Below are 26376 nucleotides of genomic sequence, written 5' to 3'. Positions count from 1 at the left end.
AGGTCAGAGGTCCTGTAGGTGACCTGCAGGCAGCGTGCCCTGGGGAAACCCACCCTGGCCACCTGCCTACAGCAGAGACACTTGTGAGTGAATGTGTGTGGCCTGAGTGTCACTGTGAGCCCAGTGATAACTGCAGCACCAGGGGGCCAGGAAGGGCTTGGAATGCAGGGCAGACTGTGTGACAGCTGCCATCTCAGGGGAGGGTGGCCAAGGGACGAGGACAGCCTGTAGGGAGCTGTGTGGTCCCCCCATGAGCACTTGCAAGTCTATAAACCAGAGACTGAAGATGGGGACCATTCTGTCCCAACAACTCTGAAAGAAGCAGAACGTAAGCAACAGAATCCGAGCACTGACTGCTGCCTACTGCAGGGGATCCTTCTCTTTAGGGGAAAAGGGAGACAGATTGGAGGGCTTCCCAGAGGGTGCCCAAGGAAGCACCAGTAGCCTCTGACCCCAGGGCACCAGTCTCTAGATGATCTAGGCAGTTTCGGGGTAACCTGAACCTAGACCCCTTCTGTCATACAAAGGTCTCCCGACTGTCTCGTGTGTCTAAAGGCTCCTCGGGTCCCCTGAGCAGGGATGTGGGGGTTGCCCATGGCGCTGCCCCCCTGCGCCATGGTGGATCACCTGCGCCATGGTGGATCGGCCCAGCAAACTGCACAAGCACTTTCAATTTCGGAGATACCGGAGCTGTGCAAGAGCAGGTCATGACAAGAACATGGGTGCCCTGTGCCCCCCACATAGTCTCTCCTACTCCAAATTCAGGAACCGACGGGGTGAGAACCATCTGCATGTGGGACAGTGACCCCCGCTTCACACTGAAATGCCAATTCTGTCTACTGTCCAGGTTCAAGGAAGCTGAGTTCTTTCCAAGTCCCCAGGGAGGGATGTGGGGTTAGGGGTGCCTACCGTGTGTACTCGGATCCTACCACCCGGGCGTACTCGGCCCCCACACCCAGTAGGTCGCAGGCTGACACCAGGTCCTTCTCAAGTGTGTGCAGTTGCTGAAAAGAAGAGAGAACAATGACCTGGGCTTCCAAACACTTGCTTCACAGAACCTGGCTGAGTGCGATGGCAACTTAAACTGATCCTCCCCACCTGTTGACAAAATTGCTTCAGTCTCAGTTCTGAGCTGAATTAATCAAATTACCTCATCAATGTTCATGGTTCTGGGTAGAGAACTCCACTCTGCCCACAGCACACATCATCTTAAGCTTCATGGCCTGCAGAGCCTGCAGTGAACTCTCATGCACACAGACTAGATGAGTGTGCCTGTGAGCTTTGCAGTCACTAGGTGGAACAGCCAGAGGGGCCCCAACCAGGAGGGATGCCCTGGGAACTAAGTGTCTGCAGGAGTTTCAAACTCAGAAGCCTTAACAGGCTGAAAAGACGGGACACCCGTGGGGCCTTGGTCCAGAGCTTGGGCTACGTGTACGCACATGGTGCCAACAACCGTGACCCAAGGCAGGTGACTCACTGCCTGGCCTGCTTCCTCCTCCACCAACTGGCACACGGGGAAGAGCCTTGGGAGCTCTGGCGGGGAGCTCTTCCTAGTGGGGGCCCCTCTGAGTCACAGCCTCAGGGGAAGGGGGTTCCCCAACGGGTGAGGGGCACGCTGCCTGCACAGGCAGGTGACGGTGCTCTGTCGTGGAGAGTGAGTGACAGGGCAGTTTGGGTCAGGGACAGGAAAGGTTGGTGGCCAGCCAGTGCAGGGGAAGTGCTGGCAGAGCCCAAGAACAGAAGAGGTGCCCCTCACTGCAGAGCCTATCTGACCCCCCGGGCCGCAGGCCCCTCCACCGCAGTCAGGAAGGCCCAGCCCAGAGAGCCCACCACCACCTGAGTGCCTCAGAGCACAGGCACCAGGGCTGCCATTTGTGATAAGGCTTGACAGGGCATTTGCTGCCTCAGCCCCTTGGAGTCTCAGCACAGCTCTTAGAAAATACAGGGGCTGCTGGCAAGAAAGGTTCCCCACATTTAAAGGAACACAGGCCATAGGGAACACCAGGAGGGAGGGGAACACGAAGATGAGGCCCTGTGTCAGCCCAGGGGAGGTGGGCCTCCCACCTGTCACCCAGGGTGCTGCCTGGGCCGGGGGTACAGCCGAGGACAGAGGCTGGAGGGGGCTCATGAGCAGGTGCAAGAAACGTCCCTATGTTTCCACCCACTTGGTGCAGCAGCCCAAAGAGGGCCTGTGTGTCATGGAGCTGGCCCCAGGGTCACAGCCATGCCCACGGTACTCACTGCGAGCTGGAAGAGCAGGCGGCAGTGCCAGTACGGAGTCTGCTGTGAGATCTGGATTGCTTTCCGCAGCAGCGGCTTTGCTGCGTCTACGGAATTCTGAAAGGAAACAGTCACGTTCGGGGAGGGGAAAACAAGCTGGCAAGCAAGCTGGATTCCTCAGACAGCAGCTGCCAACGCAGAAGGCACCCCCCACCCCGCTCACAATCGCCAAAGGACTTGTGGGTTGCCAACTCACTTTATTAAAAAAAGAAATTTTATTGGACTCACTGGCTCTAAGTCCTTGCACAGCTCTCAAAATAACTCCTCATTCAACTAAACTACAAGCAGCTTTAGTTCAAAGCCCTGAACAGTCAAACTGCTAACAAACGTCATCCTCCCTGTCCTACACGCAGAGAGAAGGGCCGCAGCATGACCCACACGCTCCTGGCTGCCCAGGGGGCCTCAGGTGCTGGTGCTCAAAGTCAGGAAAGGCAGTTTCCTACTACACCTGATCTCGGGAACCAGCTAATGAAAGTAAACTGTGTGAATTGATTAGGAACTAATCATCTTCAGCACAGGAACAAGGCTGTTTTCCAACAGTCTTTGGTAGAAAATAATTCTGCTAGGCCTTGGTACTGAGTGCTGACCCGCCGACGCACTGCCAGGGGCAGGATGCAGGGAAGTAACGGGACGTTAAGTGCCAGGAGGGAGTCTGTTCCCGAGAGCCCCCACTGCCACTGTACCTTCGCTGCAGGGACAGGGACTTAGCTCTCAGAAACCACATCTTCTTACCTCTTGACAGTATAATTCAGACAAGAGACTTGCCGCTTCAAATTTAACATCTTCAAACTGTGGGATCTAGAGACATCCAGTTAAGGAAGTAGCAGCACACGCAGAGGTCAGTTTAAAGAGCCACAACCCAGGCTCCTACGCTGCAGGGGCTGGCTGCATCCCCACCTGCCCCAAACCCTTAGGTTCATGTGTTCCCCCAGCAGTCCCTGAGCTTGCTGCGGGCAGGATGCAGACCTGGATCCGGGCACCAATAGGAGCATGGCACCCAGAGAGAGGCTGCCGGTACGAAGGAGCAGCCGTGTCTGGGCAGGGACTCTCCAGGGGTTGGAGCAAAGCCTGAACCCATGAGGGGACATCATGGTGGTGGTTGGAGGAGGCGTGTGTGTTTCGAATTTATAACAGTTTTTGTTTTTGTTTTTAAACAGGGTTTTCCTTCAAGGGAATAGGAGCCACAAGAAAAGGATACTTGCTGTGATATCAACCACTGAAAAAGAAAGAAGAAAGGATTAATTCTCAGCCAAACGCTAGTGCCTGCTTACCGGCTCCACTTTGGGGCTTATACAGGTTGTCCTGTCACCAAAGGCTGCAGGTATTCAGTTCAGTGGGAAGGTGGCCTGCTTGGCCCGACAAGATGGGCTCACTCCCCCTGCAATCGAGCGACCAGAGTGCTCGGGGGAGAGAGAGTGAGCACCGGCTAACCCACTGACAGTGGCGTTTTGCCCATGAGACCCTGAAGACAGAGTTAGAAGCGGGGGAAGGACACGGTGCAGCCCTCAGGTGCCACTCACTGCAGCATGCCGACACTACCAAATCATGACAAGGGAATCAATACCAATGGAGAGTGGGTCCAGGGGCTGTCAGTCCATCCTGAAGAAGTGGAATTTAAAGGATGCTGGGACATGAGCAGAGCTAGCCCCAGAGGGGAGGGAGGAGCACTCTAGGAAGGACTGGTGCGGCAGGACCCAGCCAGGGGGGGCGGGCAGGCATGATTCCGAGACCTTAGCTCGCGTCCCTCTCTGCTGGCATACCCACGGGATGCGGTTCAGACGACAACATGCCTCCACCTGGGGACCGTCACACCCTGGAGCTCCTGTGGTCAGGTCCTGAGCCAGGCCGCCACACCAACCACAGGCTCTCCGATCCCCCAGAACCCAAGCGTGCACCATCACCAGCCCGCTCGTCCTACAGACATTCACAGAGCCTTGGTTGCTGGAAGGAGGATGCAGAGCTGAAGAGAAGGCCCCAAGCCCCCTTGCCCAGCAGGAGAACAGTGTGTGTGCGGTGCACCTGCGGCTGGATTTTGAAGGGTGAGTGGTGGGAAGGGGGGCAGTGTTCCCAGGGAAAGGGAGAGTGGGAGGTGCTCCAGGCAGAGAAGAGCCCATGAGCAGGGCAGAGAGCCAGGGGGCTGAGGCTGGAAGGCTCGATGGGTCTCTGTGACACTCGGGGGGCAGCAGTGACTGGGGGTCGGGAAGCCCCATGTTACCCACGCAGTCTGTCCCAGTAAGACGCACAACACAAAAGCGCCCAATCAGATACAAAGGCAGCAAAAAGAACAAGGAGGGGGTGGGGGGTGGGGGAGCCAGAGTCTGAAGGCCTGAGGGGCTGCTGGGGAGGGGTGGGGAGGACTGGTGGGGTGCAGCCTTGGGGCTGGGGATGCCTCCAGGGTCAGAGTGCGTGGTGGCCTAGAAAATCATAAATGAGGTGGGAAAGGCTTGGAGCTGCCTGAGACCAGCTGCCTGCAAGACACAGGGGGTCCAGGAGGGGGAGCTGTGGGAGAGGGAGACTGAGAGACAGCACCCGGGGCGGCCTCCTGACTCCTGTGGGCGCCACGCCCCCCAGCGCCCCCCCACCCCCACTCTGCTGCCAGGTAAAGGCATAACACAGTCAGTCCCAGGCGCTCAGGGTCTCCAGAGGGCCAGGGCCTGCCACCAGGAGTGTGGCCCCAGGGGCAAGGTTCCTCAGGACGCCATCTGTGGGGACTAGGGGGACAGGCCCAGCTCCGGCCACACACGTGTCAGTGGAGCTGGTAAATGCAGACGTCGGGGTATACTTTCTACAAAAGCCACTCTCCCCCACGGGGTAGGGAAGTCCAGCAAGAGAAGCTCCTGAGGCCACCAGCTGGGAAAAGAGAGGGAGCACAGGTAGCAACAACCGTGTAACTGGAGACGTGGTTGGGCGGGGGACATGCTAAGCTGCAGCCCAACCCCAAGGTTCCACATGCAGATCCACCCAGGCGAGGCCTCCCTGCTCCAGAGGAGCCCACTAGAGAGCACAGGGCGGACACAGTGGGCACTGTGCCCGTGAGGGCATCCCCCTTCCACTTGGGGCTCCAGGTGGCTCGCACAGACTGGCCCAGCTCAGGGGGCCACGGTGGAGCAGGCTGGGCAAACCACCACACACAGCTGAGCTTGAGTCAGGCCTGGTCAGGCCTTGGTACCTGGAATATAGCCGCCCCTTCCTGTGCTGCTGCACCCCAACAGAGGTGAGCACGGCGATGAGACAAGAGGTACAGCCCTGCACCTCAGGCAGAGAAGCGGCCCTAGCATCTCCAGCCCAGGGACGCCCTCCCCATTGCACAAGTCACACTCTGAATCCGGAGCTGGGGACAGCTCACAAAGGCACATCCAGCCGCCCTGGGGAACACCCCGCCTCTCCCACTTTTCCTGCAGCACCTCCGCCAGTGCCGCTTGGCTCAGGCTCGGCCCATACGGGCCCGTCTCACAGCAGTGGCTTTCCAACCCTTCTCCTTTAGGGGCATCTACCAATCAGATGGACCCCACTGAATCTCTTCTTCAAAGGCCAGATATGTCCGTTAATGGTGAGATGCCATCTCTGCCTGCTCCCTCCGTTCTGCACAACGGCTGAAGAGGGGGCCTCGCATCTCCCTGAGGCTCTCAGCAACCACCAGGCAAGCCAGCAAGTAACTTGTCCAAAGACTTAAGACAAACTTCCTGGAAGGGGTCGTCTGCCAGCACAGATGGGATATCAGGAGCCCTGCTTTGGGGGCTGGGGTTCAAGGTATGGACTTACATATGAGTTAGCAATGCTTTAAGTCCTGTGGGGAGCTGGGTCCTTGAGGTCCCTAATACCCACTTCCCAGGGCTACAACCTGGCACCATTCTGTTGTGTGTGTACTGTGGCCCCTAACTTAAACATGCAAATGGGGGACATTAGATAAAGCTCCACCACATGCCTCCTCCATTAGTGCTGTGTCCCCAGTGCCTGGCACAGGGCTGACACAGGGGCGATGCCCAGGAAACATCTGCTACATGAACAATGACTTTACCTGGGACCACTGAGAAATGAGGGCTTCCTTATGTGCAAATGCCACAGAACTGAGGCTTATGCCTTGGAAACACCAAGCCCTGACCCCAACCATCATCAAACATTTCCCTGTCTCCAAACATCACTGCTTCCTGCTCCTACATCAGCGTCACTGATGCCTTGAGAGGTCCCCTGCCATGAAGCTGTGTCAGGGCCAGTCAGTCACTTCCCCAGGGCTCAAACAACTGTCAATCAAGGTTTCTCTTTTGTATCTCTGTAACACTTGCAACATCAATTCACAAGCCAAAAATATACAGACATCAGAGAACATATCAGTCTCACAAATAAAGGATGCAGGAAACCGTACCCAAGGTGTCACCTTACCCAAAGTTGCTACCTTATCCGTGTTTTACTCTGTAACATTAAAAAAATACTTTTTATGTTTCCCTACTTATGATGGGAAAGCAGTCAAAGTGAGACTTCCCTCACTGCTGGGTGGCCTGTAGATGGGGCAGGGATGTGAACGAATGACCTAACCAGAAGTCCCTGGGGTCACCCTAGGGCCCCCAGGGAAAATAAGGGTCACCACAGGGCCAGCATGAGCCATGAGGGACAGAAGGCCGGATCAGAAAACCTTTCATGCCTGGAAGATTCCATCCAGGACTGAGAGTATTTCAAGGACTCTTGTACCTTGAAACCAAGGTAACGTTTTTTTAAAAAAACAGGCATGTAGAAAGTTATCAACTGCAACTTCCCTGGGAAGGAAGCAGTGTTTAAAACCAGCCTTGCCTCTTTCCGCTGTGTGACCGTGACGCTGAGAACCCGTCAGCATCGTCACTGGCAGATAGGAAGTGGCTCCTACCGCATGGGTTTTTTGCAGGCCCGATGGGACGGTGCCCCAAGACCATGCATGCGAGCAGAGCCTGGCATGTCAAAGGTGCCAACAGCACTACAGCAACTCCCCGGCAGGAACAGGAAGACTCGGGGTTGGCAAGGAGGCAGGTGGAACTGTGAAATGACGGTTCCTAAGCAGATTCCCCATCCTGGGGTCAGGAGAGACTCGGTGTGAGAGTGAAGGAAACGGAAAACAGAAGGAAGCACAGGTCACTCTGCAAACGCAGCTTCTGTGCAAGGTCCTGCTCCAGCTGATGGGGCACGGAATTTAGCAGGAGCACGCGCCTTCCTGGAGGATGAAAAGTCTGCCCCAGCGGTGCCTGATGATGAAAGGCTTAGAACTGAGCCCTTTGGGGCCTTAAGAAGAGAAAGGGAAGCATTTAATTGCTTGCTGGAAAGGCAAACCAGAGACTCTCACATCTAACCGGGAAACTAAAGTAACAAGCGTCTAGACAGCACAACTTGAGCTGCTTTCTAAATCAGGCGGGAAAAACCTTCATTGAAAAGCAGCTCTGTTCCAAACGCAGAGAAACCAAACATGGCATCGACATGAACATCATAATCAGAAGAAACCGCTGTACACAGAGCCACCTGCCCTGATTGGAGCAAATCACGAACATTTCTTTCCAGAGAAGTTATTTACTCCTGTGTGGCTTTCAAATCAGGAACGTTCAAGGATGATGACGGACTTTCCAGGCCAAGGGATAAAGAGACATGTGATCAAAAGAGAGAAAATTAGGGGGCAATAGAGAAGCATAGGCGTGCAAATTCTCTTGATTCCACCCATGGACGTGCAAGTGACTGAAATGGAACCATCTGCTTGAAAGACAGCGTGAAGATGAGACAAGACTGAAAATTCACACAGGAATAGGTGTGCAGCAAGAGGAAATAATGCAAAAAGCAAAGGAAAAGGAACACAATCTGACAGTATCTGCAGAAACAGCTTCACAAATTGCCCAGCCAAATTTCTGAGTAAAGTCACATCTCTTATAATAATGAACTATTTACTTGAGGAATCCCAGAGGAGCCAAGAATTCTGACAGCAGATTCACAACACTGCCAAAATCATACTCACAGAATGAAGGCTGTCAGATAAAGTGTCTGTTAACTGCACCATAATAGCTACAGATCTGCTGAGCAGGCCCAGGGAATGAGGCAGCCAGCAGGTGCTCCGAGGGCCTGCAGGGGCAGGAACCATCTAGAGACCAGTGGCTGTGACCTCAATAAAGCTGCCGAGGAAAGGCTGTGCCCACACCCTTCATGCCTCTGAAGGGAACTCTTAACAGATGATTCTTACAAAGTTGGTGTAATTGATGAACAGATGGGTAAGGACACCATACATTCCTTCTAGAAAGCTTACAAATGCAGTTGAGACAGTTACAAATTGGCATTAAGCAAACAGAAGAGTAAATAACCTAGCTAAGTACACACGACTATACATATTAAACATGAAACTAGGTGTGTGTGTGTGTGTGTAAACCAACTGTGAATACCAAAGAGGTTAGGGTCTCTCAGAGAGAGAGCAAAAAACAATAAAAGTAAATTAGAGTATCGGAATGCAGGATACTAAATTCAGAGGCCAATTAAAAGTTTTACCTATAGCACTTTTAAGTTTGAGAAAATCAGATCCGGAAAGAATGCAGGGGAATGGTCAAAGAGGGAATAGTCACAAAACACTGATCATTTGCGCCCCCTCCCCCGCCTTTTAAAGGGGTTTTGTTACTCTGGCTTGGCTTTCTGAAGAGAAACCAGAACCTCTTTGCCCATTTGCTCCTCCAGACTAGAAACTAAGCAAACCACTTCTAAAAGGAGAACACATTAGGATTCTTTCTTAGTGACTCTGGGAAAGGAAAGACTAAAAGTTGGTAACTCCTGATTTGGGAAAAACACAATAATGAATGAAGATTCAAGAAAGCACTCGTGTTGCAGCACAGAAGGAGATCACAAACAACGGCAGAAGGAAAACAGCATGGAAAATGGCACTTTAATTGAAACCTGAATGAATTTCCAGCTGGGGATACAACTGGCAGGAAGGGTTTCTAGGTGTAATGTCAGTGTGAGCTATGGAGAGGACCCTGTGGCTCTGTGGAAGATCCCACAAGATTCAGGGTTCTGTAAAACCAAGGGAAGGCCCTTCACAAGGATAAGGGTTTAAGCTATGGGTCCACAAGCCAAGAGGCTACCAGGAAGCAAGGTGAGGCATGGCTGCATTCTCTGGACAGCACTGAGTGGGCAAAATGTGAGTGACAATATACACAGCAGCAAGGAACAACTGTTAGAAACAAGCTGAAAGATCCGTGAGACAAGGGAAGGGAGGTGGCAGGGTTTGCTGTCCGCAGAGATGGAAGAGCTTCAGAATCAGCGCAGACACGCAGGCACTGGGCTGCCACAGCCTCGGCCCTGCCACATAAGGAAGCCTGGAGCTTCATGGGAGCTCAGCCTCGCCATGCCACTGACAGCTTGGGCACTCCTTGGGATGGTCCTGCCACCCTGAGCGATTCTGCAGGCTCACTCTGCCGCCCCCTGCAGGCCTCTGCTAAAATGTCACTCCCACAAATAGAGGGTCCCTTGTTACCTCTGCCAAAAATAGCTCCTCTTCCCCCTGGTCTGTATTTTCCATGGTTGTTCTATCACTGCCTAACCATTTACCAAATACCCATTGTTTGTCTCCTTCACTAAAACGTTAGCTCACGGGGGCAGGGACTCGTTTAGTCCTGGCTGATCCCCAGCACCTAAGATAAGAGCAAGGCCCCTTGTATGAGCTGAGTAAGTATCGGCTGAATGAATAAAAGAAAAAACTTCACAGAAACAGTTATGACTTAATGTCTTGGCACGGAACCTGGAGATCATGACCTAGGTTTGCATCTAGTTTTGTTGAAAACTTGCTGTGTGGCCTTTGGACAAATCACTTCACCTCTCTGGGCCCATTCTGCCTCACTCCTGAAACAAGGAAGTTGATTCAGCAAAGACTAAAGTCCCCTTCCAGCTCTTTACAGTCTGCAAAAAAAAAAGATCTGATATCCTCCAAAGGCAGCTCATACTAGCTGAAGGTGGGTTCAGCTTTACAGCACACAGGTCAATACATTTAAAAAAATCGAAGTTGATTCCATTCAAGTTAATCCTTTAAGCAGAATAAAGCCAGGTAAATGGAGGCATATCTGACAGGCACGCTGCACTGCTATGGGAAGAAACAGCTCCGTGGCCAGAGAGGACAGGATGACAGTCACCTTCCCACATTCTTTGAATCACCAAGACTTCACAAGTCAAGATGAGGGGGAATGGGACCTGCCTGCTGAAGGAGAGGGACCAGAAGATGGTGGGAGAAAGAGAAGTCACCGGTGGACACAGAGAAAGCAGGAGCCGCCATATTCCACGCCCAAGCCCACCTCCACCCCTACTGGGTGAGCAACTGGTTCTGGAACCCAGGTCCGTTCCACCACTTTACAGGACTTAAGACTCTGGGCTCTGGGCCTCTGCCGCCCAGCGATGCCTCCCTGCACTTACCAGATGTCCAGGGAGGGATGCCTTCCTAGGTTTCCAGAGAAACCAAACCTCAGATTCCCGGGGAGGCCTGGACTGTCACCTCCACCCTCCCCTATTCGGACCCACTTCAGGAGGGGGCAGAACGTCCAGGCGGGTTCGCCCGCGGCTGAGCCCTGAAGAGGTGGAAGCTGCAGCGCCCACCCACTGGCCTGTCCGCGGGCGTCTCTACAGGCGCCAACTGGGGACATCCTCCTGAGAACCTAAGGAATTTGAGGACCCTGCTGCTCCAGAGAAGAGACAACTCTCGGAGTCCTCTGCGCGGGTCCTAGGGCCCTGGTCCGTCACCAGAGACGTGAAGTAAGGTGCGGGGAGACGCCCGCGGGCTCCCTCAGAAGTCGGCGGCTGCGACGCCCTGCAGCTCGCGCGGAAGACACGCCCCGGACCCCGAGGAGCGGCTCCGCGGTCCCCGCTTTCTCGGGTGGCGGCCATCAGCCCAGGCCCGTTAGGAGCCCGCGCCACCGCCCGAGCGACTCGATCCGCACTCACCGCCTTCTCCAGGTGGCTGCGAGCCTGCTCGCTGTTCTTGGTGTGGTGGTACAGCACGGAGCCGAGCTGCAGGTGCGTGCGGGCCTCGATGCGCTGCGGCGGTTTGAAGGGGAACACGGCCTGCAGGCAGTGCACGCACAGGCGGATCTTGGGCGGGCTGGAAGTGCGGAAGTGCTCGGCGAAGCCCAGGAGCGCCAGGTACCACGATTCGGCCGCCTCGGCCTGCGCTGCCTGGACCGCCGCCGCTTGGGCAGCGGCAGCCGCCTGAGCCGCCATTTTGGCATCCACAACAACAAGCCGCGGCCACAGGGAGGCGGAAGCTGGCGCACTGGGCGGGGCCGTGCTCTCGCGTCTCTCGCGGGAGTTTACGCGCAGAGCATCCCGGAACGTATAGTTTGTATTGGGAGTAGCTTCGGCTCCGAAAGGTGTAAGGAAGGACGACACCCTCTGGCGGAGGGACTGAAACCACAAATTGCCAGAAGGCTGGTTTTTTCTTTCCGGGAGGAAAACCCCCAGGCGTCCGCGCAGTGACGGGGTGGTGAGCCGAAGCGGACTACACCTCCCATGTGGCAATGCGCACTCTAACTGGCCGTCTCTGTTGGCGCGGGAGCATTGTGGGATTGGGTGAGTCTCGAGGTGGACGATCGGTATTTTACAGGTAACATCCCCCACCTTCTCCCAGGAGCTGGCCTGGGTTCTTGGGGCTCCGCGTCGACGCTGCGCCTTCCCGTCGCGCCTGCTGCGACCCGCCGGCCCCTCTCCCCAGCCTTTGGGAGTCCAGGAGCGGCGGCTTCCTTCTGCACCTCCCCCGTCTCTGAAGACCCTAGACCCAGTTGCTGGCTTCCCGCCTGGTTTGCTGAGGGCGCCCGGCGTCCCGTGAAGGCTGCCACCGGGTCGGCCCTGCAGCCTCTTTCCGAAATAACCATCTTCAGGGGTGCCGCGAGCTCCCTCCCCGAAAGAGCGGCAACTTGGGGCAGCCTTGCGTCTTTGTTTTTGTAGCACCGGCCGCTGGGCCTGGGTCCAGCTTTCTGGAAAGGCTGCTTTTCCGAATTGTAGTAGGTCTCCCTGTACACACGTTCCCGGGTCCTTCAAGTCCCGACTTCACCGCAAACCTTGTCCTTCCCTCCCAGCGTAAACCCGCCTATACTGGGATGCAGTCACCCATTCAACAAGTACTGCGTGCCGGTCACGGTTCTAGGCGCTGGGGATGCAGTGGTAACCAGCACAGGGCCCTGCCTTCCTGACGGTTACTTCCCACTGAGTTGTCAGGTGGTGCACCCTGAGAAAACAGTTTGCACAGAGTTATAAAGATGTGAGAGAATTGGGTTGCAGGCTGCTGCTACTGGGTGATCAAAGAAGGCCTTTTTGAGCAGAAGACATTTGAGATGAGGAGATGCCAGCTCCGGGAAGGCCTGGAGGGCAGAGCCTTCCTGAAGGGACTTCACCGACGGGACTCCTCTGGAGCCAGGTGGGAGATCGGTGAAGCATGGTTTCTTCCTGTCCTGAGGAACGCTCAGGGCACTCACGAGTTTTTGTTTGTTTGTTTGTTTTACTCAAGAGTTTTGAGCAGGTATGGTGTGACCAAAATAACGACATTGAAGAATTTCAGGCTGGAGGGTAACAAACGGAGAGGCAGGCCCTCCCCTCTGGGGTCTGGAGCGTGGTGTGTGGGACCCTTCCACAAAGCTCTGTACCAGTTCCTGCGTCTTCTAAGAGTCTGTGGATTCTCCTTGAACTGGAGTTAGACCTTATTCCTGGTGGAACCCAGGGCTTAGCACCTCCAAGACGCTCATGAACGTGGATGTGGGTATTGGGTGATCTGTCAGTGGGCGGGCTCGTAGGCTCTCACCATGGGGTTATGGGAGGACTTGCACCAAAACAGGAAAAGCCTGTAGGATCTCTTCCAGGAGGGCCTCCTGGAGGCTGCTGGATCCGAGTGCCGGGATCAGGCACCTGAAAGGGAATATCAGGTAGGTGGGTGTATAGTACTGGTAGCTTTGGAAATAAGATGGTTTTTCCTACTGTAAACGTGTAGAAAGCCAGATTTTATGATTTCTCAGTGAAGAAATAAGAAACATTCAAGTTAACTTAAGACTACCACTTGGATATGTAGTCCTCCTCCCACATCTTTGCTTTGTTTTAGTAAGTTGTGAACAATTGTGTGTGCTGATTTCCTTTCCGCTTTTTAAAAGAAAAGCTTTCCCCCTGCATTACTAGTCTTTAGAACAACATAGTTTTTAGATTTTTTATGCCATAGGATTTATCTTTTAAACTGCGCAACTTAATAGTTTTTAGTACATTCACAGCATTGTGTAACCATGGCCACTATCTAAATCCAGAACATTTTATCACCCCCAAAAAGAACCCTATTCCATTAGCAATCACTCCCTATTTCTCCAACTTCCAGCCCCTTGGCAACCACCAAGATATTATCTGCCTCTGTATATTTGCAGATTTTAGCTATTTCATATAGACATAGAGACTTCTGTATTTGGCTTCTTTTATTCAGCACAGTGTTCTCAACATTAATCCACATTGTAGCACACGTCAGGACAGAACATGTTTTGTATATGTGTTTATCAAGGGCCAGCGTTTTAAACTGCTGTATAACATCCCCTACCGTTTTATGTGTGGTTTTCAAGTGGGGTTCACTGGCTGGACTTCCTGCAGCCTGTCCGTGTTTTCTTGTCTTTCATTGTCTGCATCTTCTTCCCATCTCTCCTGTGTGTGTTCCTCATACACATTGTGAGGACAGGGCCATGGTCACCAGAAAGACCTGTTGTTTAATACTAAAGGCTAGTTATCCACAGAACTTTCTCTTTCATAAAAAATAACTTGTATTGCCCTTTTTTTTTTTTAAGAGAATTTGTATACGTGGTAGATGATACAAAAAAGAAAGGAGAGGAAAGCAAAGAAAAAGCAGTCATTATAACCCTGCCACCCAGAGACACATGTCAGCTGCATTTTGATGGACTTTTCTAGCAGTTTTTAATTAAAACATATTTTGACATAAACAGGGCCAGACTGTTGATGCTATTTTATATCCTGCTTTTTGTCTTTGTTGTTTTTTAAATTTTTTATTAAGGTATTATTGATACACACTCTTATGAAGGTTGCACATGAAAAAACAATGTGGTTACTACATTTATGCATATTATCAAGTCCCCACCCAGACCCCACTGCAGGCACTGTCCATCAGTGTAGTAAGATGCCATAGATTCACTATTTGCCTTCCTTGTGCTACATTGTTTTCCCCTTGACCCCCCACACACCATGTGCACTAAACAATACCCCTTAATCCCCTTCTCCCACCCTCCCCACCCACTCTCCCACACCAATACCCTTTGGTAACCGCTAGTCCCTTCTTAGAGTCTGTGAGTCTGCTGCCGTTTTGTTCCTTCAGATTTGCTTCATTGTTCTAATCCACAAATGAGGGAAATCATTTGGCACTTGTCTTTCTCCTCCTGGTTTATTTCACTGATCATAATGTCCTCCAGCTCCATTCATGTTCATGCAAATTATGGGATTTGTTTCTTTCTTGTGGCTGAGTAGTATTCCATTGTGTATATGTACCTCATCTTCTATATCCATTCATCTACTGATAGACACTTAAGTTGCTTCCATATCTTGGCTGTTGTAAATAGTGCTGCTATAAACATAGGGGTGCATATGTCTTTTTGAATCTGAGAACTTGTATTCTTTGAGTAAATTCCAAGGAGTGGGATTCTGGATCAAATCGTATTTCTGTTTTTAGTTTTTTGAGGAACCTCCATATTGATTTCCACATTGTTGAATTAGCTTACATTCCCATCAGCAGTGTAGGAGGGTTCCCCTTTCTTCACAACCTCGTTGGCATTTGTTGTTCTCAGTCATTTTTTAAATGCTGGCCATCCTTACTGGTGTGAGGTGATATCTCATTGTGGTTTCAATTTGCATTTCCCTGATGATTAATCTACAATTACATTAGGAACATTATGTTTACTAGACTCCCCCCTTCACCAGGTCCCCCCCACAAGCCCTGTTACAGTCACTGTCCATCAGCGTAGTAAGATGCTATAGAATCACTACTTGTCTTCTCTGTGTTGCACAGCCCTCCCCATGCCCCCCACACATTATACATGCTAATCATAATGCCCCCTTTCTTCCCCCCCCATCCCTCCCTTCCCACTGACCCTCCCCAATCCCTTTCCTTTTGGTAACTGTTAGTCCATTCTTGGGTTCTGTGATTCTGCTGCTGTTTTGTTCCTTCAGTTTTTTCTTTGTCTTTATACTCCACATATGAATGAAATCATTTGGTACTTTTCTTTTTCCACCTGGCTTATTTCACTGAGCATAATACCCTCTACCTCCATCCATATTGTTACAAATTGTAGGATTTGTTTTCTTCTTACGGCTGAATAATATTCCATTGTGTATATGTACCACATCTTCTTTATCCATTCATCTACTGATGGACAATTAGGTTGCTTCCATTTCTTGGCTATTATAAATACTGCTGCAATAAATATACGGGTGCATATGTCTTTTTCAAACTGGGCAGCTGCATTCTTAGGGTAAATTCCTAGGAGTGGAATTCCTGGATCAAATGGTATTTCTATTTTGAGTTTTTTGAGAAACCTCCATACTGCTTTCCACAATGGTTGAACTAATTTGCATTCCCACCAGTGGTGTAGGAGGGGTCCCCTTTATCCACATCCTCGCCAGTATTTGTTGTTGTTTGTCTTTTGGATATTGGCCATCCTTACTGGTGTGAGGTGATACCTCCTTGTGGTTTTAATTTGCATTTCTCTAATGATTAGCGATGTGGAGCATCTTTTCACTTGACTGTTGGCTATCTGAATTTCTTCTTTGGAGAAGTGTCTGTCCAGATCCTGTGCCCATTTTTTTAATTGGAGTATTTGCTTTTTGTTTGTTGAGGAGGGTGGCCATTTTGACAATGTTAATTCTTTGTAACCATGAGCACAGGATAGATTTCCATTTATTGGTGTCTTTAATTTGTCTCATGGGTATCTTGTAGGACTTTCACCTCCTTGGTGAGGTAGGTTTATTGCTAGGTATTTTATTTTTTTGATGCCATTGTAAGTGGAATTGTTTTTCTGATTTCTCTTTCTGCTAGTTCATTGTTAATATGTAGGAATACAACAGATTTCTGTGTATTAAATTGCTGAATTTAGTTACTAGTTCTAATGTTTTTTTGGTGAAGTGTTTAGAGTTTTCTGTGTATAATGTCATGTCATCTGCAAACAGTGACAGTTTCACTCCTTCCTTATCAATTTGGATGGCATTATCTCTTTGTGCTGTCTGATTGCCTTGGCTAGGACCTCCAGTACTATGTTGAATAAAAGTGGGCATCCTTGTATTGTTCCTCATATTAGAGGAAAAGCTTTCAGCTTTTTGCTGTTAATTATGATGTTGGCTGTGGGTTTGTCATATATGGCCTTTATTATGTTGAGGTACTTGCCTCTATACCCATTTTGTTGAGTTTTTATCATGAACGAATGTTGAATTTTGTCAAATGCATTTTCAGCATCTATTGAGATGATCATGTGATTTTTGTCCTCCTTTTTCTGGATGTGCTATATGGTGTTGATTGATTTATGAATATTGTACCATCCTTGCATACCTGGAATAAATCCCACTTGGTCATGATGGATGATTTTTTTACATATTTTTTAATTCAGTTTGCTAATACTTTGTTGAGTATTTTTGCATCTATGTTCATCAGGGATATTGGTCTATAGTTTTCTTTTTTTGGGTGTCTTTGCCTGGGTTTGGTATTAGAGTGATGCTGGCTTCATAGAATGAGTTTGGAAGTATTTCCTCCTTTTCTATTTATTGGGGAACTTTAAGGAGAATGGGTATTATGTCTTCTCTAAATGTCTGATAAAATTCAGCGGTAAATCCATTTGGCCCAGGGGTTTTGTTCTTGGGTAGTTTTTTTATTACCAATTCAATTTTATCGCTGGTAATTGGTCTGTTTAGATATTCTGTTTCTTCCTGGCTCAGTCTTGGAAGGTTGTATTTTTCTAGAAAGTTGTCCATTTCTTCTAGGTTATCCAGTTTGTTAGCATATAGATTTTCATAGTATTCTCTTAATAATTCTTTGTAGTTCTGTGGTGTCCCTTGTGATTTTCCCATTCTCATTTCTGATTCTGTTTATGTGTGTAGATTCTCTTTTTTTTCTTAATAAGTCTGTCTGGGGGTTATCTATTTTCTTTTCTCAAAGAACAGCTCTTGGTTTCATTAATTTTTTTTATTGTTTTATTATTCTCAATTTTATTTATTTCATCTCTGATCTTTATTATGTCCCTCCTGCTGACTTTGGGCCTCATTTATTCTTCTTTTTCCAGTTTCAATAATTGTGAATTTAGACTATTCATTTGGGATTGTTCTTCCTTCATTAAATAGGCCTGGATTCCTATATACTTTCCTCTTAGAACACCCTTTGCTGTGTCCCACAGTTGGGGCTTTGTGCTGTTGTTTCCATTTATGTCCATATATTGCTTGATCTCTGTTTTAATTTGGTCATTGATCCATTGGTTATTTAGGAGCATATTAACCCTCTATGTATTTGTGACACCTTTTGTTTTCTTTGTACAATTTATTTCTAGTTTTATATCTTTGTGATCTGAGAGTTGGTTGGTACAATTTCAGTCTTTTTGAATTTAGTAAGGCTCTTTTTGTGGCCTAGTATGTGGTCTGTTCTTGAAAATGTTCCATATTTGCTTGAGAAGAATGTGTATCCTGCTGCTTTTGGATGTAGAGTTCTGTAGATGTCTGTTGGGTCCATCTGTTCTAGTGTGTTGTTCAGTGCCTCTGTGTCCTAACTTATTTTCTCTCTGGTTGATCTGTCCTTTGGAGTGAGTGGAGTGTTAAAGTCTGCTAGAATGAATGCATTGCATTCTATTTCCTCCTTTAATTCTGTTAGTATTTGTTTCACATATGTAGGTACTCCTGTGTTGGGTGCATAGATATTTATAATGGTTATATCCTCTTGTTGGACTGAGCCCTTTATCATTATGTAATGTTCTTCTTTGTCTTTTGTGACTTTCTTTGTTTTGAAGTCTGTTTTGTCTGATACAAGTACTGCAACTCCTGCTTTTTTCTCCGTATTGTTTGCATGAAATATCTTTTTCCATCCCTTCACTTTTAGTCTGTGCATGTGTTTGAGTTTGAAGTGAGGTTCTTGTAGGCAGCGTATGTGTCTTTTCCGTGGTGCATTCAGTCCATTTACATTTAGGGTGATTATCCATAGATAATGCACTTACTGCCATTGCAGGCTTTGGATTCGTGGTTACCAAAGGTTCAAGGGCAGCTCCTTTACTATCTAACCGTCTAACTTAACTCACTTACTAAACTATTATAAGAACAGTCTGATGATTCTTTATTTCTCTCCCTTCTTTTTCTTCCTCCTCTACTCTTTATGTTAGGTGTTTAATTCTGTCCTCTTTGTGTTTTCCTTGACTCATTTTGTGGATAGCTGGTTTTATTTTGCCTTCAGTTAGTATTTGGGTGGTCTACTTTCTTTGCTGTTGTTTTATTTTCTCTGGTGACAGCTCTTAGCCTTAGGCATACTTCTATCTAAAGAAGTCCCTTTAAAATACATTGTAGAGATGGTTTGTTTTGCTTATCTGGAAATTGTTCAATCCCTCCTTCAAATTTAAATGATAATCTTGCCAGATAAAGTATTCTTGGTTCAAAGCACTTCTGTTTCATTGCATTGAATATATCATACCATTCCCTTCTGGCCTGTAAGTTTTTGTGGAGAACTCTGATGATAGCCTGATGGGATTTCCTTTGTAGGTGATCTTTTTTCTCTCTCTCCTGCTTTTAATACCCTGTCCTTGTCTTTGACCTTTGCCATTTTAATTATTATGTGTCTTGGGGTTGTCTTCCTTGGGTCCCTTGTGTTGGGAGATGTGGACTTCCATGGTCTGAGAGACTATTTCCTTCCCCAGATTGGGGAAGTTTTTAGCAATTATTTCTTCAAAGACAGTTTCTTTCCCCTTTTCTCTCTCTTCTTCTTCTGGTACCCCTATAATGTGGATATTGTTCTGTTTGGATTGGTCACACAGTTCTCTTAATATTTTTTCATTCCTAGAGATCCTTTTATCTCTCTCTCTGCCTCAGCCTCTCTGTGTTCCTGTTCTCTGATTTATATTCCATTAACAGTCTCTTCCACCTCATCGAGTCTGCTCTTAAATCCTTCCATTGTTTGTTTGATTTCTGTTATCTCCCAACTGAATTCATCCCTTAGCTCCTGGATATTTCTCTGTAGCTCCATCATCATGCTTATGACTTTTATTTTGAATTCTTTTTCAGGAAGATTGGTGATTTCAGTCTCATCAAGCCCTCTCTCTTGTGTTTGAGGGATTTGGGACTGAACAAGGTTCTTCTGCCTTTATATGGCGATGGGAATGGTGGCCAGGGAGTGGCGTGTGTGTCAGCTGGGAGAACAAAATCCCTTCCTGCTTGCCGGTCGCCTTGCCAGTCTCCGCTATCTGTGCCAGTTAACTGCACACAGGGAGCAGCCTCTGGGTTAATCCCATGAGCTGCCCTGGGTGGGGCGGCCCTTGTGATGGCCTAGGGCACTGGTGGGGGTTGCATGCAAGTGGTGTGTGTTCTGCCGTGATAATAGAGCCCCTTTGTGCCTTCCGGACTCTGCGCCTATCTCCGCTGTCTGTGCCGGTCAACCGCACACAGGGGGACAGCCTCTAGGTTTCGGCTGGTTAGTTGTGCGCCTGGAGAAGCCTCTGTGCTAAGCTGTGTGGTTGCTGTAGGCAGGGCTGTTCCCGGGCTGTTCCACAGCAATGGCGGGTCAGCTGGTTTGCTTGTAGTGCTGGCGCGGGGGACGGAACAGCAGGCTGCCTATCACCTCAAGCGCGTTTGGAGCTGTGTCGTCAGCCAGGGGGTTAGGGCACCTGAAGTTTCTTAAAGTTCCCAGCCTGCTGGGCTGAGTGTGCAGGACGATTTTGTCCACCTGTTAAACCCTTGGCCCTTTAAGACTTTTAAAGCGCCTGCTTTTCTTTTGTCCCAGGGCAGCAGCTGTGGGAACCTGTTCACAGTCTCAGTCTCGAACCTTGCTTTTCTGCTCCTCCAGTATCCAGTGCACCATGCAGTATGTGCCTGTGCTCCTGGGGCAGCCCAGCAGGGCTGGTCATTCAGCAGTCCTGTGCTTCCCCTGCCTATGAGCTGGTGGGGGGGGAGTGCTCGGGTCCCACTGGCTCACAGCTTTGTTTCCTACCCTTTTCCATGAGGTGTTGGTCTCTTGGAGATGTAGCCTGGCTTGTGTACTGTGTCTTCCGGTCACTCTTTTAGGGATAGTTGTACTCGCTGTATTTTCCAAATATATATGGTTTTGGGAGGAGATTTCCACCATCCTACTAACACGGCTATCTTGAGAATCTCCCCTGTGTGTTTGTTTCTTTCTGTGTCTTTTGTCTTCCAGTTCATGAACCAGTTCGCATTGCCTACGACAGGCCTCGGGGTCGCCCCGTGTCCAGAAAGAAGGTGAGCAAGAGCGTGAGGCCGCATGCAGTGAACAGTCAGAATTAGAGTTTCAAAGGACACTGTAGCTTGTGACTAAGGTATACTTGCTCTTCACACTGGGTGCTAGTGTGTCAAGCACCACAGACAGCCTTTTCTCCTGGGGACTGTTTAAAGCTGTTGCTTTGCCCAAAGCACAAGAGGCAGTATTAGTCCACTCAGTGGTGTGTGGTGGATTGGAGGGGTGAACAGATGATGTCTTGGCTCTTGAGAAGGTCGGATCTGGTGGCTGTAACGGCGGTAAGGGAGTGCCTGATGGCTAGTGGGCTGTGTGTTGAGCATGTGCGCATCAACTCCTGGGCACCTGTGGGCCAGGCCCCTTCTGCCCACCTGGACGCAGTGAGCAGGGCCGACGGGCAGAAATATGTGGTGGGTGTGTTGTGGGTACAGAGAAGCAAGTGGAGGGGAGACTGCGCGTAGAGTGGGTTCAGAGGTATTACTTAATCTGGGAGGCTGGGGAGAGGCCCCAGGGCAGTCTCAGGTTACCAGGGAGCCCTTGTGGCCTCAGTGGAGTGATGGCGGTGGGGAGAGGCTGCCAGGACCCACGGCATGTGGATGGATGTCAGTCCTGTGGCCCCTTCCCTGAGGGGAGCCCCTATGGACCAAAGGTGGGGGATTGGTAGAAGATGTGGCTGTTGTGAGCAGGCTGGGTGTGGGAAGCCTGCAGAGCCAGGACCAGGAGGGGTCCGGGGTTGGGTGTGGTTGGCGTGGCCAGGAGTGCAGGGCCACTCTAGGGTTGGCGGAAGCAGGTAGGACGGAGCTGTCATTGTCTGAAATGGGGACCTCTGTTGGGAGGAGGTCATTGGAAGGAGACGGGGTACACTCCGACAGCCCAGTGGACAAGGTGAGGGTGCATTAAGGCAGGATGAGGTCGTATAGGACCCGTGGAGACATCGCAGGTCCTTGGAGCTCGGGCACTGGGCAGAGAAGCAGATGAGGTGTGTGCTGGTGTCCGGTGGTGCGGAAAGCCTGTGTGGTGGCGCAGACCTGTCCCAGTGTCCTGTGTCAGTCTCTAGGGCCAGAAGAAGCATCCTTGTGGCCCTGGCACAGCAGAGAGGTTGGAGCTCGTGGCCTGACTGGCACACTGCGTTGTAAGCTGAGCCAGCATCTGGGGATAGGTCTGGTGGTGGGTGAGGGCGAAGCCAGCTTCAGCTTGGCCCCCCAGATCAGGCCTCTCGCTCCGGAGCCTCCTTTTGTACCTCTGTAAAGTGGGATGCTTGCATTCCCTGCAGGGAGGAGGCTCCCCAATCCCTCTGCGCACAGCTGCCTAGCCCGTGGACCCCAGGAGACCAGACAGGGAGCTCCCTGGACATAGACTGAACACTTGCAAAGATCTGGCCTGGTTGAACGGCCCATCCCTGCCTTTCCCCTCCCACACTTTGTCCCCCTCTCAGACCCCATCCCACGGCTGCCCTAGGCGAGGGAGGGGCCCTCTCCGACTTCCCAGGCTGTCCTCAGCGGGGTGTGATCTGGAGGAGAGCCCCAAGTGAGTGTCCATGAGTATTCATGAGTGACAGAAATCCAGGGAGCCCAAATTTCTGCCGGGGTTCCTGCCCTTCCACCCGCAGGGCCCTCAGAGGCCCCCTCTGTACTCCCTCATCAGTGGGGGCTGCTCTGTGCCAGGAAGGCTTCCGAGACTGCAGAGATCTGGAAGGCCGCAAGACTCAGTGAAGCCATGGGGCTGGGCTAGAGCAGGGAAGGCCTAGGGATCCGACTTCCCATGCGGCCCGTCTCTGCAGCAGGGTCACCCCTTCCCCTCTCCGATTCCAGGGGCCTTCCTGCCTCAGGCCTTGGGTTCTGGTGGCCCCCACCTAGGGTGAGCCCTCCAGTCAACACAGATCCACCCTCTTTATCCAGGTCTCGGCTCAGGGCTCTTCCTCCCCACATGAGCCCCAGGGTCGCTCCTGGCCCCATGGAGTCTCCTTACAGTCTGGCAGCAGGAGTGGCCCTGGGGAAGCCCACGAGGCTGGTCTGGCTTGGTTCTGGGGGGGTGCACCTCTTTCTTCACAACCTTCAGAAGTCCCAGCCCAGCAGGGGAATGTCCTCAGGAACCCGGAGGCCACCATGGCTTGACTCTGAGTGTCTGGAGAGTCAGGAGCCATAGGGCGCCCCAGTACCAGCCTGCAGCCAGGGGCAGCATGGGACGGGCTGCAGCCCACGTGCCACGCTCTTCTCTCCTCAGAAACCCAAGGATTTTGACTTCACCCAGCAGAAGCTGACTGACAAGAACCTGGGGTTCCAGATGCTGCAGAAGATGGGCTGGAAGGAGGGCCATGGCCTGGGCTCCTGTGGGAAGGGCATCAGGGAGCCGGTCAGCGTGTATGCGGCAGGCGCTGAGGGCGGGGGGTGACTGTGCCCGGGGAGAAGAGCCTTTCTCTGGGATTCTGCTCCTGAGCCCTTTGACCTGCAACCTGATTCCTGGTCTCCCTTGTGTTGAACATGGCCTCCAGCTAGCAGTTAGTTGTTTTTAACTAAGGGAGTCTTCAGGTGAGAAGCAGGTCATTATATACACAGATGTTTACCTGGCTCTGTGCTAGCACAGACTATTTAAGTGGCTTCTCGGTCCCTGCCATTTCAGCCACCTTCATTATTGCCATGAAAGCTGAGTGGTAATTCTGGGTAGTTATACCAAGAAGCACTTTTCTTTTCTGGGAACCCATAAGCACGCTGGCCAGAGAGGAGAACACAGCCCAGAGTTTAAGCCCCATTAACACACAGCCAGCATTCTATGTAAAACCGAGCCTAGCACCTGCCGGGGGAGGTTTCTGCTCTTCCCAGGGGCTTCTGAGCGTGGCCTCAGAGGTCCCACCAACTGCACTAGTGAGTACCCTGTTCCCCACTGTGAGCCACGTCTTCACACCCCCTTTTCTGTGCCATCACCCTGTCCCGCGTGCCTGTCCCTTCCTGGCTGCTGTGCCACAGCCAGTGTCCCAGTGGCCAGGCTCAGGACTCCAGGCGGCTAACTCTGTGTTCTGCTCCTAGGGGGACGGCCTCACAAGGGGAGGGGTTGGGCGCCGACGGGCAGGAGCACAAAGAAGACACGTTTGACGTGTTCCGTCAGAGGATGATGCAGATGTACCGACATAAACGGGCCAACAAATAGGTATGTGAACCCCAGTGGGGCACTCTGCCCACACTGGCGGTCCCGTACACGGAGACGATTTCTCCAGAAGAGTTGGTGTTCCCCACTCTTCAAAAGCCAAACATCAAAATACCATAAAAAGAAAATCAGAAATTTCTGTGAGGGAAACAAGTGTCTGGACACAGACAGGTCCCACAGGTCCCACCTCTCACCTTCCAGTACTGGCTGCAGGGCTCTCAGGCCCAATTGCGCTCGGCCAGGGAGCAGCCCGGTGTCGTGCGGGCAGCGTGCGGGCGGCTGGTGGCCGTGCCATGGTGCACGGCCAGCTGCCCCCAGCATCCCCTTCTCGGGTCTTCGCACCTGTTCCTTCTCAAAGGCCTCAGGCCTGAAAACACCCTCATCTTCCTCTCTTTAGCTGCCCTCCCCACGCATGATGATTTCCGACTCAGTTTTGAACAAAATCATTCTTTCCCTGAATAGATGAAAACCATTGGTGAGAAAGATAAGGCTTGAAGAGGCAATTACTCTTAACACGCCACCTCTGTCCCGGATCGGCCCTGCAGCCTGAGCCCAAGTAGGTGTGGTGGGCGCCCCAGCAGCCGCCCTGCAGTCCGGCAGGCCTGGGTGCAGAGCTGCCTCTGCCTTTACTTTCCTTAAAGATACAAACGCACCATTTCCAGCCTGCTTTTGCCCCGCCTCCTCTCCCCAGTGCTTTTGTCGTCAGACCCCCTCATTTCTCAGTTCCTCCTCAGAAGGCGGTGCAGTGCCCCTGCAGTGCTCGGGAGCTGGCTTCTGTCACTGTCCCCATCCGTCCTGCGGGCACTGCTGTCCCGGCGAGCTCTGTTAGCAAACTTGATGCTAAAACGGGCACAGAATGTCTTCTCATTGTCTCCAGAATTTAAGCTTCCAGAATTTAAACGTGAACAGAAAGTGCTTATAGCGAACTGTACTCTGGTACAGCCTGTTGGCAGGAGCTCTGAAGCTCTTTGAGCGAGCGGAGATTCCGTGAGCATGTTATTCCTGAGGTCTTATCTCTCAATGCATCCCCAGAGACTTGACGAAACTTTAGGAACACTATAACAACAGCTGCATTCAATGGGAGCCATCTTTACACCATGAAGCTTTCCCCAGATGTTGGGGTGGGTGAAGAACCTCCAGGGCCCCTCCTTGTGCGTGTGTGGCAGGGTGAAGAAGCGCTTTATTAGCCCTTAGTGTAGAACAGGCAGGGTCCCCTTGGGGTGAGCTGCCCAGCTGGCTGCTTTTTCTAGGTGCATGGTCGCCACCCCTCCATCCATCCGCCAGCGCTCTGCCTCTTGGAACCACATGTGGAATTCAGGCTGTGGGCAGCAGTATTGACGTTTTAAGTACACGCCCAACAAAGTCGGGAAAACTTAGGATCCTGCTGATGTGACTGGCTTGGGGCACAGCAATGACCAACCTCATTGGCCACTGTATTGGCTGCTTAAAGCCACAGGCCTTCCCAGCTTAGGCCAAGGTCCTCTGGTTCTTACCTGTCACACCTCCTGTCTCAGGTTGCGTCCCTTCATGTCAGGTGTAGTCCCCAGGGCTCTGCCCGCCTCTGGTCATTTCTGTTGCCTTGGCAACTGGCAGGTCTTTGTGGCCAGATGGGCGCTGGAGGGTGCCTCCGCAGAGCTGAAGCAGCCAGCCGGCAGGGGTGGTGTCTGGGGAGTCACAGCTGCCCTGGTTCATCTCCTTCCTGACCTCCAGCAGCCTCCTGTGGTGGCCCGGGTCAGCGGCCCCTTGGCCTTTGAGAGCTCCCGTGGGCCCTGAGCGAGGCATGCGTCCCCAGCACAGGCCTGAGCATAGACAGCTCTGACCAGCATATTCACTTTGTCCCATATGCGCACTCTTGGCTTCTTCCACTTTTTTTGTAAGTAAAATGCTTTAGGAATCCCGGGGGTAGGCACTGTGCCTGCAGCTCCCTGCCCTTCCTCCTGGGACATCACGCTTTGAGCTGACAGCTTGTGAGCCTCTGGCAGACATCAAAGAGAACACCTACCTTTTTTACTGGGAAGTTCTCTGAGCCCTCAGGTGACACTTTGTGGACTCGATGCTGGGACAGCAAGAGCACTGTGGGGGATGGGATGGGGCGTGGCGGTGCATCCTCAGGCCCGCGGCTGGCTGGGGAGTGTGCACACCGGCCCTCCGTGCCCGCCCTTGCTCTTTCAGGAGAGGCCGCTCTGTGGGGAGCATGCACTGAACGCGACGTGTGCTTGTGTAGCCTTGTCAAAGTCACAGTGTCTTTTCTGTCATTCTAGTTCCAGGGTCTCTTCCGTGAGGACAACAGGCATCCGGAAAGTGCTAACCCGCCACTCTGGGTGCTTACTGTCTCTGGCTTGTTTCTGTCCCTGGAAATCAAATAGAGAATTTTAGCATTTTTGATCCTTGGTAAAACTTAGAAGACATTTGTGATGTTACAAAATGGAAGTTTTTGGGTTTTTTCTTCTCCTTTTTTTTCTTTTTAAATCTAAGAAGTTGTGAATGTTCTTAGTCATTTAGCAGTGGCAATAAATGTAGAGGAAACCCAA

General features: G+C 51.1%; 2 protein-coding genes across 10 annotated transcripts in view; one reads left to right on the top strand and one right to left on the bottom strand.

Moving 5' to 3' along the window:
* The window catches only part of LOC108384899 (MAU2 chromatid cohesion factor homolog), a 24453-nt gene extending 12854 nt beyond the window's left edge, over positions 1–11599 (bottom strand). For all 3 annotated transcript variants that reach the window (XM_036996156.2, XM_036996159.2, XM_036996160.2), the window contains exons 1-5: positions 11200–11599; positions 3479–3496; positions 3013–3078; positions 2242–2337; positions 910–1004 (exon numbers count right to left, since the gene is read on the bottom strand). In XM_036996156.2, coding sequence (XP_036852051.1) covers positions 910–1004; positions 2242–2337; positions 3013–3078; positions 3479–3496; positions 11200–11475 — 551 coding nt within the window. In that variant the 5' untranslated portion in view covers positions 11476–11599. The remainder of the gene's footprint in view (positions 1–909; positions 1005–2241; positions 2338–3012; positions 3079–3478; positions 3497–11199) is intronic.
* LOC140845635 (SURP and G-patch domain-containing protein 2-like) lies at positions 11134–26376 on the top strand. Of its 7 annotated transcripts, none has more exons than XR_012124483.1 (6): positions 11134–11271; positions 11858–12667; positions 20648–20709; positions 22928–23064; positions 23728–23848; positions 26107–26376. XR_012124483.1 is itself a non-coding variant. In XM_073220274.1 (5 exons), exons 1-4 carry the CDS (start codon positions 11772–11774, stop codon positions 23846–23848), a joined length of 372 nt encoding a protein of 123 aa, XP_073076375.1. In that variant the 5' UTR covers positions 11626–11771; the 3' UTR covers positions 26107–26376. The 7 variants fall into 7 exon arrangements, 1 of the variants encoding a protein (XP_073076375.1); XR_012124484.1 differs by having other exon boundaries at positions 11136–11271; positions 11882–12667; XR_012124481.1 differs by lacking the exons at positions 11134–11271; positions 11858–12667 and adding exons at positions 11626–11823; positions 24308–24401.

Source organism: Manis javanica, chromosome 13 (genome assembly GCF_040802235.1).
Source record: "Manis javanica isolate MJ-LG chromosome 13, MJ_LKY, whole genome shotgun sequence".
Classification (NCBI taxonomy): Eukaryota; Metazoa; Chordata; class Mammalia; order Pholidota; family Manidae; genus Manis; species Manis javanica.
This window is presented reverse-complemented; position numbering and strand designations above follow the sequence as displayed.

Excerpts from the sequence above, each read along its gene's own strand:
- LOC140845635 (XM_073220274.1), top strand. The coding sequence starts at position 11,772 with ATGCGCACTCTAACTGGCCGTCTCTGTTGGCGCGGGAGCATTGTGGGA. Across the intron at positions 11,824-20,647 it reads CGGGAGCATTGTGGGATTGG|TTCATGAACCAGTTCGCATT; the intron begins GTGAGTCTCGAG and ends TTTGTCTTCCAG. Across the intron at positions 20,710-22,927 it reads GCCCCGTGTCCAGAAAGAAG|AAACCCAAGGATTTTGACTT; the intron begins GTGAGCAAGAGC and ends TTCTCTCCTCAG.